Genomic DNA, 12,301 nt, shown 5'->3' with positions numbered 1-12,301 from the left:
CCTAACTCCCCTATCGACCTGCTCTGTGCATGACAGGGTACGGAGCCCCAACCCCTGATGGGCCCTGCTCTGTGAGTGACAGGGGGTGGCGCTGCAACCTGCCCATCGACCCTGCCTTGAGTGTGACATGGGGCGGTGCCCCCAACCTCCCAATCGGCCCTACCCTGAGCGTGACTGAGGGTGGCATTGCAACCTCCCAATCCACCCTGCTCTGTGCATGACAGGGGGTGGTGCCCCAACTCCCCAATCAGCCCTGCTCTGAGCCCGACCAGGGGCTGCACCTAGGGATTGGGCCTGCCCTCTGCCACCCAGGAGCAGGCCTAAGCCAGCAGGTCATTATCTTCCGAGGGGTCCCAGACTGGGAGAGGGCACAGGTCGGGCTGAGAGACCCCTCCCCCCCGTGCACAAATTTTTGTGCACCGGGCCTCTAGTCTATAAAATTAAAAGCATAATATGCTAATTAGACTGGATGTCCTTCCGGATGACCTTCTGGATGAAGCTGGGGCTTCAAAGGAAGCCTGGGTCCAAGTGCTGGAAGGGAAGCCAGTGCTGGCAGCTGGGAGAAGGAAGGCCTACTCTTGCATGAATTTTGTGCATCAGGCCTCTAGTATTTATTATGTCACAGAAGGGCAAAGAAATACCAAGCACACTTCCTAGAGAAAGAGAGGGACCCTGTTTATTAGCACTAGTGGACTCCAGGAATAATTTCCAAATCAGTGTGAAGTAACACGCAAAGGCTTCACTTTTTATAACCTTCTGGGGTCTTTGTCTTGCAGATATGGTTCCACCCCCTTTCATGGGCTTACAGGAAGGCCCCCAGGTGTTGATGATCTGTCCTGGAGCCAGTGATAACGACCTTCCCTCCCCACCCCAGGGCAGTGCATTGTTCACAGTTTTTATGGCCTGACATGCCTTGCAAGACCAGTTGTGGGCTTGATCCTCAGTGTGGGGCATGCAGGAGGCAGCCAATCAATGATTCTCTCTCCTCATTGATGTTTCTCTCTCTCTTCATCTCTGAAATCAATAAAAATATATTAAAAATTAAAATAAATACAGTTGAAACCATACTTTGCATCTGATATTAGGATAAATCCATATATAATCCAAATACTTAAAAATAAATCATGAAACTTTATTAGTACCTGGAGAAACCATAGGAAAGTTTTTTTTTTTTCCTCCCAATGTTCGGAAAGGCTTTCAAAGTGTAGCACAAAATTCAGAAGGCATTAAAGAAAAGATTAATAAGGATGAGAACATATAGAATTTTTTTGGTATGGCATGAATCATCACAATCAAAAGATGAAAAATGAGTTGGGAAAATATTGGTAACTCATATAAAAGAAAAATTACTAATTCCCCTATTTGTAAAAGTTCCTGTAAAATGATAATTCAAAATCTAACAAGCCAATAAGAAAATGATTATAGGTCATAAATTCACAACTTCTCAAAATAAAAATGGTTCTTAAACATATGGAGAGAAACCAAAGTAATAATAACAGAGATGAAAATTAAAATTACATAGAGTTATATTTTACTCACGGAAATATAAAAGACCAAAACTTTTGGCAGTTATTGGTCACCAGATCAGCAGGGGAGGGCAGTTGGGGGCCATAAGGCTGACAGGGGAGGGCAGTTGGGGGCGACCAGGCCAGCAGGAGTGGGCATTTGGGAGTGACCAGGCCGGCAGCGCAGGGCAGTTGGGGGCGATCAGGCTGGCAGGGGAGGGCAGTTGGGGGTGATTGGGCTGGCAGGGGAGTGGTTAGGGGGTGATCAGGCAGGCAGGCAGGCAAACGATTAGGAGCCAGCAGTCCCAGATTGTGAGAGGCATGTCTGACTGACATTTTAGGCCTGATCACACAGGGATTGATCCTAAACTGGCAGCAGACATCACCCAAGGGGTTCCAGATTGGAGAGGGTGCAGGCCGGGCTGAGGGACATCCTCCCTCCCCATGCATGAATTTCATGCACTGGGCCTCTAGTAATTGTATAAGTGTGTCTGTGGAGGAGAGGGGTGGGAACCTGTCTGCAGGTGGAAAGGATGGTTTAGGGTAGGAGAATGCAGAGCTCTTCCCTGGCCTGAGAGGAAAGGCAGGTAAATGAGCACAGAGGCAGTTTGGCTGATAGATTTGGTGTTGGGAGATGGGGACATTCTCAGGAGGGCAGCATGTGAGAGTGATAAAAGAGTGAGGAGGGGGTTTCAGGAGAGAGATGGAGTTTAGTGTTTCCCTTGGAGATTGAGAGGGTAGTTATGGAAAAGGTACCTGATGACTCAGCAGAGCTAAGTGGATACTTGTAGTTTGTGACATAGATTGAAAGCGAAGCCATTGGTTGTGTGTTGCTCTCTGGTTACACTCAGCTCCCTGGAAACAGGCATGGAGTTAATGGAGAATTGGACTCAACCAGGGCAAAAGACTTGAACAGACACTTCACCAAAGGAAATACATGGAAGGCAAATAAATATATGAAATAGTTTTGCACCCCTAGCCATTAGGGAAATACAAAATTAAAACCACGATGAGATACTATTACACACTCCTTAGCATGGCTAAAATTAAAAAATACCGATTCCTTCAAATATTGACAAGACTTTAGGAAAACTGGATCTCTCATAGATTTCTGGTTGGAAAGTAAAATGGTATGGCCATGCTGAAAAACTATACATTTTCTTACAAATTTGGACATATACTTACCATATAAAACAGCAATTATTCCTGGCATTTATTTTAGAGAATGGTAAACTTATGTTCACATGGAAACCTCTAAACAGATGTTCATTCATAGCAATTTTATTATAATAATCAAACTGGAAACAAACCAAATGTCCTTCCACTTGTGAGTAGTGAAACACAATGTAATGCATCCATATAAAGAATACGACACAGCAATTTTAAAAACGAACAACAAACTATTGATTCGTGCAACAACTTGGATGGATCTTGAGGTCATTGTGCTGAATGAAAAAAGTCAAACTCAAAGGCTGAATACTGTATGATTCTATTTGTACAACATTTTTGAAATGAAAAAAGTATAGAGATGGAGAAGAGATCAGTGGTTGCCAAGAGTTTGGAAGGGGCACAGGTTGTGTGTGTCTACAAAGAGTTGTCCAGGAGGATTCTTTTGTGACAAAGAAACAGTTCCAAATCTTGAATGTGGCTGTCATTACATGAATCTATACATGTGATAAAATGTCCTAGAATTATGCACAGTAAAAATGTGTGCATGTGAAAATGGGTGAGATCTGAGTAAGATGTGTAGTGTGAATAATTGTATCCTACCCAGGTCAATTTCTTGGTTTTGAAAATGTCCTGTATTTGTGTAAGATGTCACCATTGGCAGAGGCTGGGTGACGGGCAGACAGGAACTCTCTGCAGTAATTTTGCAACTTGTTGTTGGTCTATAATTAATCAGATTGAAAAGTTTGTTGGATTTACTAGCTACATGCATATAGCAGTTACCAAGAATGAGAACAAGGTTTATGCTGGAAAGAAGATTGTAAACTAGGCATGTAGTCCATGAGATAATATAATAAGCATTCACATAATCACCATTAAATTTAAGTATATATTAAAATTTTATCATATTTGCTTCCAATATTTCTTTATAAGTGAATAAATAAAATTTTGCAGTTATAGCTAAAGGCCTAACTTTCACTCACTGATCTCTTCAGAGGTTCTGAAGTTGATACGCATTATTCTCTCACATGTATAACAGATGTTAAAACAGCTCAGATCTAAATATCAAGATACTATAGATACTACATTTCAAAAGAGGTAGGAGATATCATGCAGAATTTAAATACGAGATTTCTGATAACCGGTTACCAACTCTTATGCCATCATCCATATCAAAGCTGTAAACAAGTAGAGTTGAAGTTTTATATGAGGCATAAAACATTGAGTTTAATTGAAAGATGAACCATCTCTCCTGCTCCAATGTGGCCTTTTGCAGACAAAAAGACTGTAGTCTAGAAGAGGGTGCATTCTTTTGTTTCTTGCTTCCCACTTCCCCCAACCCTTGTCCTTGTTCCACCTGCCTGTTGTTTCTAGATGTGGTTTCAGACCCTGTAGGGTTGAACATATCGTAGAGTCAGTGTCAGGAGAGCAGGACTTTCCTCTTTGGCTTGTCCTGCTTGGGTGACCTTGCTGGTGATGTCTGGACTTGACAGTATTATAGAGTTGACTCTAACTCATTTTGCAAAACTTATGCCAACTTCTGACACTTCAGCGCCACACGAGACATGGCTCATTACTCACTGCACTTCAGCCAATGATCCATTAAATTTTTTTTATTGATTTCAGAGAGAGGAAAGGAGAGGGAGAGAGAAATAGAAACATCAGTGATGAGAGAGAATCATTGATTGGCTGCCTCCTGCATGGCCTCCATGGAGGACCGAGACTCCAACCCGAGCATGTGCCCTGACCAGGAATTGATCTGTGTCCTCCTGGTTCATAGGTCAACACTCAAACACTGAGCTACACGGGCTGGGCTGATCATTCTTAAGAGAGATCTAGCAACTATGACCATATATTTGGGGTGTCACGGGGAATGAAACTTATTTGCACACTGGTAACCATTTTCTAAACAACCTTTGTACTTTTAGTAACAACTAGAGGCCCAGTGCATGAAATTTGTGCACTGGGGGGGAGGGGTGTCCCTTAGCCCAGCCTGCACCCTCTCCAATCTGGGACCCCTCAGGGGATGTCTGACTGTCAGCAGTCGGACATCCCTCTCACAATCCGGGACTGGTGACTCCCAACCGTTGGCTGCCTGCCTGCCTGATTGGTCCTAACCGCTTCTGTCTGCTTGCCTGATCACCTCCTTACCACTACCCGGCCGGCCCTATGGCCCCCAACTGCCCTCACCTGCCAGCCTGGTCTCCTCCCACTGCCCTCCCCTGCTGGTCTGGTTGCCCCCAACTGCCCTTCCCTACTGGCCCAGTCATCCCCAATTGCCTTCCCCTGCCAGCCTGGCTGCCCTCCCCTGCTGGCCTGGTTGCCCCCCAATTGCCCTCCCCTGCTGGCCTGGTCACTCCTAACTGCCCTCCCTTGCTGGCCTGGTCGCCCCTAACTGCCCTCCCCTGCTGGCCTGGTTACCCCTAACTGCCCTCCCCTACTGGCCTTATCACCTACAACTGCCCTCCTCTGCCGGCCATCTTGTGGCGGTTGGCACCACCATCTTTGAGGGCAGAACAGTCAATTAGCATATTCCCTCCTTATTGGCTGCGGGTGCCACCATCTTTGTGATGGTGCTAGAATCAATTAGCATATTCCCACTTTTTTTTTTTTTGATAAGAATTGTGGTTTTATTGTGTCCAATGCATCAATAAATGAACTTTAAGCCCGAGCCTGTATATGTCCTAACTTGACTTGCCCAGCCTGGGACCGCCTGCCCCTGCTCACCTCCCTGTTTTGGGAAGGGGCATGCACTGGATGTGGCCCGGCTGTAGGGCTCACCTATGGTAGCGGTGCCCATCAGAAGCCCAGAGAGAAGCACGAAGTGGGCCCAGGAAGTTGTGGGTCATGAGCTCACCTTACAGCATGTTGAGAGTGTAACCGTCCTTCTGAGCCCCAACAGTTCTGTCCGCTCCTGAGAAGCTACTACTGTTGGCCTTGTTCTGCTGAGGCATGAGGTAAGAAGGGCTAGAGGAGCACCTTGTCCAGCCTTCACCATGGCAGCATACTAACTTATAACAGGTAATTTATAAATAAAGTCCAGCTAATAGCTGAAAACAACCACAGGGAGGAGTGAAGACCAGCCCCCAGGGGTGTGAAGTTCCCCAGTGGGCACTAAGCAGCCATTCTGGCAACTAGAGTAGATAGTGCACTCCTGCCCCGTGGCGGAGAGTCCCAGCATCCAGGTGCGGTAGGCATAGCACCTTGAAGAGGGAGAAGAAACAAAGGGGACAGTCAGCTGGCCCGAAGCCAGGGGCATTATAAAGTCATAGGGCTGGAGAGGATCTGAAGGCCATCTAAGCAACTCCTGTCACTGTACAGATAAGGAAACGAAAGCCCAGAGAGAGAAAACCTTCCTGGGTAACAAAGCCCCTTGGTGAATCAGCCCAGTCATCGTACCATTCCACCTCAACTAATGAAGCAGGAAGAGGAAGTGAAACAATTGGGGCAGGAGGTCAAGTAGAAAATCACACTTCCCAGGAGGCTGGCTTCTTCCAGCCATGGTACAGATGGGAACAAGGTCAGGGTGCTGAGTGAGGAGGCACCCCTAACACCAGGATGCACACGCATACATTATACCTGGACACCCTTCCCCTGGAGTCTAGGCTGGTGCCATAAGTGTTTGTGTGTGTGTGTGGCAGAAGCCCAGAGGTGTGGGACCCATGATCAGAACCAGACCCTAGACGTGGCACTTCTGTGGGGAAGCTCTGCTTCCCAACCATGGCGGGGGGGAGGGACCCTGACCCACATCAGCCCCAGGTCACAGAGGGGTAGATAGGATGGAAGCTGGGGTGGAGGGAGAGACTGGGGGCATTAACCTAGATTACTTGCACTTCCCGGAATTTGGAGGAAGCCAAAGTGGCCCGAGCCCGGAACAGCCCAGCTGCCTGCCCTAGTGGGAGTTGTCTTTCCCTTCAACCCATCCTCCAAAGCCCCAGAAGCTGGACTGGGGTTGGGGAGGTGAAGAAGGGATGGCAGCTCTTCAGCCATCCAAGGAGCTGCTGCCCTTGTTCTTATGGCTGAGGGGGAAGGCGGACTTGCTCTGGGGCTGGGTCATCTTGCTGGCCAGGTAGATGAAGGGCTCCAGGAGGGAGCGGAGGGCAGCCACAGACACCTCCCACAGCTTCACCTTCTCCGACTTGGCCCAATGCTGGGCCACGTCTGGGGCCAGCCTGGGGAGGGGCTGCAGGAGATTGGCTGGCTGGTCCTGCCCCCTCTTGGGGTGGATGGGGTGCAATCAGGGGCTGACAGCCACGGGGAGGGGCTGTGGGCCTATTGTGGTGGGGCAGGTTGATCAAGTGCAGGCCTGGGCAGGGGGACAGAGGATGGTGGGAAGAGAGAGGGTGTTTGGCAGGCTGGCCTGCTCTTCTTCTTTTTTTTTTTTTTTTGCAACTTCACAACTTTTACTTGTGGTGCCTGTGCTATGTCTGAAAAATACCTCCTCCCCCTGCCCGGGACAGCGATGGGGAAGGGGCAGCAAAAAATAGATGTCCCTCCCTATTGCACACAGACCCTATATACAGGCTTACCTGGCCCAGGCCAGCGGGATGGTTGGCACATTCTAATCCCTGCTCAGGGGCTGGAGGGGTGACTGGTGGCAGCACACATGAGAGGGGACCTCTGGGTGACCACTCTGGTCCTGGCTACTGGTCCTGACACTTCCTGGTCCTCAGTTCCTTTCTGGTCCTTCCTGCAGCCTTGGTCCCCCTACCTGGCTCAGCCTCCCATCTCCATCCTGGCCTCAGATGGCCCCTTGGCTCCCGGGGGCTCTGTCCTCCCCTCCTAACCTGGAGATCTCAAGGGAGGTTATGGCTTCTCAGAGACTCCTCGACAGCCCTATCACTCATGTTCACACAGAGAAGGGGTGCATGTGGCAAAAGCAGCTGTATAAATGCGGGTGCAGGGGCAAGTCCTCTGGGGTCACTTGGACAGTTTGCTGATGACAAAGATCAGGGCCACATTCTCATCCTTGAGGCACTGGTTGTCAGCTTGGAGATTGGACAGGCCCTTCAGCTCCTCTCCCAGTTCAGCAGCCTTGCACTCTAGGGCCTACACTCAAATCTCGCCAGCTCCAGAATGGCTGGCCTCTCTGCAAAGTGCTCTTGCCTCTGCATGGTGTGCTCCAGCTCCACCTTGAGCTGCTCCAGCCGCAGCGTGGTCTGGGTCAGGGCTTCACAAAGTCTCTCGTTCTCAATGTGCAGCTTTGCATAGAGCTTCCTGAAGCTCCCTCAGGCTCTTCCAATTTGGGCTGGGGTTCTGGGTTTAGGTCCTGCTGCCTCTGGAGGGGAAGGGCTGGATTCTGGGCTGATGTCCACTGGCTTCACCTTCTCCCCCTTCACAGGCCCTCTCCTCTCATTGCCAACTCTGCAGTGCTCCCTGGAGGCCTGTGGTCCCTGTCCCTGCCCCTCAGGCACCTCTACTCTCTGGGCAGGGCCATCAGAATTCTCGGCCCCAGGGACTCGGGACTGCCAGGAGGGGTCCAGGCTCTGTGCACCCTGCTCTTGATTGGGATGGGAGAGTCTGATCAGGGGAAGGCCGGCATGGGGGAGGGGCTGTGAGGTTGGCTGCTGGCCCCACCTCCTGATCAGGCAGTTTGCTGGCTACAGTGGGCATCATAGCAATTGGCCCAATCAGTGCCATCTTCTGCCCATTCACCAGTCCCCAGTCCCAACACCACCTCCAACGCTATCAGGCCGTTGGGATCACCAGCTCACGGTGCCTGCTTTCCCACAGGCCTGAGCCCCCAAGCAGCTCTTGGCTCCTCGCTCCGGTGGAAGTCTTCAGTCTTTGGCCAGAGCTGCTCCTGTAGCTCCTTCCGCCCCCCACCCTCCCCCTCATAGCTTGATCACTGCTTCGCCTGCAGACCTCACTGAAAGGCTCCTGGGTTCCAGGGGGCTGCCTTGCCTGCAGCCTGGCTTTCCGATCATGATCATGAATACTGGCCGCAGGAAAGGTGGCTCCTGGGTCCCGGTGTCCCACCCTGCCTGCAGTATGCAAATTAGCTGCCACCTTTTTGGCGGTTAATTTGGATATCACGCTGATTAGCCAATGGGAGGTGTAGCGAAGGTATGGCCAATTACCATGTCTATCTATTATTAGATAGGATAACACTATAAATTGCCTCTTTTCCCATTTCTATTTTTCCAGTTCCTGTTTAACTTTCCTTGCCTGTTTTAAAAGGTTAGTGTGGCTGGCTAATGTGACATAGGGTACTTACTAGGTAAATTATAGTTATCAGTTCAAAGCCAAGTATTTCAAGAAGATTTTTCAGATCCACTTGTAAAGAAAAAACATTCAATAAGTAAATTCAGAGGATGATTACATGAGAAATTTAATGGTAATGTCAGAAACGGTGGCAAGGCGTAATTTTCAGACTAATGAGAAAAACTAGAGCAGTCAGATTAAAAACAACCTATTTGAAGAGATTGGGGAATCACTGACACATTCTGAGGCTGAGGCTGAGAGAAGACTAGATACTTTCCCAGCCTGGCAGAGCAGCAGTGAGTCTCAAAGTTACTCCAGACTGATCAGGACAGAGGCTCTCATCCCTGCCCCAGTCTGCCTCCCGACATGGCCAGGGTTTCCCCAGGAAGGCTTTCTCCAGGTTCATCCACCTCAGGAGTGTCCTGCAGAGCCCTCTGGAGAACCAGTCTCAGGGTGCGTCTCTGCTTCCACCATTGCTGCCTGAAGGAGCCAACGAAGAAGTAAATGATGGGGTTGGCACAGCTGTTGACACAGGACAGAAGTACTACCATTATGGAAAGATCAAAGAAGGCATTAGATTCATTTGGAAACCAGAATATGATGAACCAGTAGATGCCGAAGGGCAGGCCACAGAGGAGGAAGACCAGCACTGTGATCACAACGGTCATGTAGAGCCTGGTGGGCGGCACCCGGTTGGAGCCACACAGCAGTCTGGTCATCAGGGCCAGGCTGGACCCAGAGAGAAGCACAAATAACAAAATCAGCCACGCCGCAACGATGAAGTCAAATACCTGACACACGGAAGGGCTGAACAAATGCAAGAGACTCCAAGAGAAATTTTTTTCCAGGATGCTCAGCAGCAGGGACAGGGCCCAGAGCAGGGCACACATGATGGTTGACAGGTGTCTGGGGCGGCGGCAGCGGTACCAGATGGGCCACAGAACAGACAGGCAGCGCTCTGTGCTGATGGCGCTGAGAAAGCTCAGGCCTGAGATGTAGGCAAAGGTTGATACAAGTGAGAGAGCTCTGTTAAGTACTCTAATGAAAAAAGGAAAGTTGAAAACGAAATGTAGACTCTGTATAAATCGGTAGCAGAGGAAGAGGAAGTCGGCCCCTGCCAGGTTGAGGACGTAGACAGAGAAGGCGTTCCTGCCCATGCGGAAGCCCAGCAGCCAGAGCACCACCGAGTTCCCTGCCAGCCCCACCAGGGCCAAGGTGAAGACCAGCACGTCTGGGGTCACGGTATCTTTGTTACATTTAGAAGGAGCCTGGTCACTTCCATTGGTTGGTGTGAGCTCGGTCCCCCAGGCTGTGACAGTCATATTTGTGCTCTCAAACCCTGCAGTGGTGACCCTGGAAGAAAACAGGAGTTGGGCACTGGTACGATCAATGATTCTCAGAACCATCATGCTGTGGGCTATTGCTGTCCCGTGTTACAGAACCAGGAAAGGAGGGTCCAGAGGTTAAGATACTTATGGAAGGCCCAGTCTTGGAGTCCTGGACCTGGATTCAAACCCAGTTCTCTCTCTGACTCTAGAGCCTGGGCTTGCTCTACTGCAATACAAATCTGCTACTGACATGGGGACATTCTGAAGTCCCACCATGCCCCCCTACCACAGCTCCCACTCACTGTCCGGAGGCGATGTCATGTCTCCAGAATGTTCTGAAGAAGGAGATCAATGTCTGGAATAGAATCTGAGAGACCAGGAGAGGGCTCTGGACCCAAGTATTAGTTCTGTCCTCAGCTGGAGTTTCCCCCTCAGCTGCATGAAGTCAGGAAGAGCAGAGATGACCACAGTCCACCCTCATGACTAACGGGCCCATCCACCAAGGAGAAAGACCATGCTTTAGGGACATGAAGGGAATGTGATCTCTTGCTAGGGGAGGTGTGAGGATGGCTGCGTGAACTGGGCTCAAAGTGGCTCAGTATGTCAGCTCATCAACATCATCTCATCTCCTGATGACTAAAGGACAATAGCTGATGTCTGCAGACCTCCAGGGCTGCACGTAGCTGCATTCTGTTCCCAGCCTCACCCTGGTCCTTTCCCCTTTATAATCCTGTCCCCTGTATCTTGCTGTAAGACAGGATTTGAATGTTTGTAAGCACCCTGTCTTCTTGGTTGGCTAGCCTTCTCAATATACACCTTATATGATTCAACCCTGTTTTCGTTATTGGACACAGTGACAGGCAGCCTGAGCCCACCCAGGGGTTTTCCTGGTAATGATGGTATCTCATCATGTGCTTCTGATTTCTGGTTGCTACCAGGAGACTGGAGGGCAGGGAAAAAGAGATTTGGCCTTTTGATCTCCTGGCTCTCTCCCTCTGGGCAGTGTGTTGGCCTGGGCCTGCTCCTCCTCCTGGCTGGTGGTCCTTCCTATTGCTGCTGCTATGATTACAGCTCTGCTCTATCTGTGCACTTGCTCTTTCCTGGGTCCCTTTAAGCCTCGGGGTGGAGACAGTGCTCCTCTATTGCTTACCTAAGGGTGCTTCACCATGCATTGTCACTTTCCTTTAAACCCGCTCAATAGTCCCTCATGAAACAACCCCCATTTACCCCAGTTGGTCTGTTTACTCCTGGCACTCTGCCATATCCACAAGAGAAGAGGGAAAAAAGGAAAAAAGTGAAATCTGGGTTAACAACAGTTCCGACTTGGGAAGCAATGCTCACATTTTACTTTGCTCCCTAAATAATATTTGAGGCAGAGTTCTGTCCATGACACCAGACTTGAATGGTTGGAATGAAGGGGAGCCTGTGGGCAGATGGATCAGAAGAGAGAAAGGTTCTGGTTGACCCATTTGCATCTCCAACAGTCAGAGTGGATGCACCCAAAGACACTAGAGGAGAGCTTCATGCCTCCTGCTTTTCCCTGAAGGATGCACCAGGACCCCTGCATGTAGAGCCTGGGAACCATGGGGATGGGAACTTAGAGCAAAAACCATAACTGGCTTTGGACATAAGTCAGTTCTGGGTATACATTCTTACCTTTCTTCCATTCTTCCGGCCTGAGGTGGAGAGCTGACCTGTGCTGAAGGGGAGAGTCTTCCTGGGATTGAGTGATGCCAGAGACACGTCTCTGCCCTCTAAATCAGGAGATGTGTGAAGGAGCTGGACTGAAAGCTGGTGACTAAGGAAGGTTTATCAAGATATTGGACAGACCTTTCAATTTCCTGTGCCAGGACTGTGGGCAAGTCAGAGACCAGAGCTGTTTGAGCATGATCAGTTACTGAGATGTTTCTTATCATTTGCCCCATGTCCACTCACATGTCAGCCACTCCCATCCTACGCCATCCTGTCATCCTCCTGGTTATCACTGTTGTGGAACCTATAGTTGAAGACTGAGCCTGGGGAGCAGTGTCAAACAATATGAGTTTGCATTGTGAGGCTTTAAAACTAAAGAATAAAGTATATCGTAGAGTGATTGAA

At 49.5% G+C, this 12,301-nt stretch overlaps 1 protein-coding gene and 1 pseudogene across 1 annotated transcript; both read right to left on the bottom strand.

Annotated features, from left to right (window-relative positions):
• Positions 1–6,654: 6,654 nt before the first annotated feature.
• LOC111827044 lies at positions 6,655–8,312 on the bottom strand (annotated as a pseudogene).
• A 902-nt stretch (positions 8,313–9,214) lies between these two features.
• On the bottom strand, positions 9,215–11,948 carry LOC102432323 (mas-related G-protein coupled receptor member X2-like). Its single transcript, XM_006093856.3, has 2 exons — positions 11,861–11,948; positions 9,215–10,229 (listed from the first exon to the last, which is right to left on the bottom strand). Exons 1-2 carry the CDS (start codon positions 11,869–11,871, stop codon positions 9,215–9,217), a joined length of 1,026 nt encoding a protein of 341 aa, XP_006093918.2. The 5' UTR covers positions 11,872–11,948.
• Between the last annotated feature and the right edge of the window lie 353 nt (positions 11,949–12,301).

Source organism: Myotis lucifugus, unplaced genomic scaffold (assembly GCF_000147115.1).
Source record: "Myotis lucifugus unplaced genomic scaffold, Myoluc2.0 scaffold_124, whole genome shotgun sequence".
In the NCBI taxonomy this organism is placed as follows: Eukaryota; Metazoa; Chordata; class Mammalia; order Chiroptera; family Vespertilionidae; genus Myotis; species Myotis lucifugus.
This window is presented reverse-complemented; position numbering and strand designations above follow the sequence as displayed.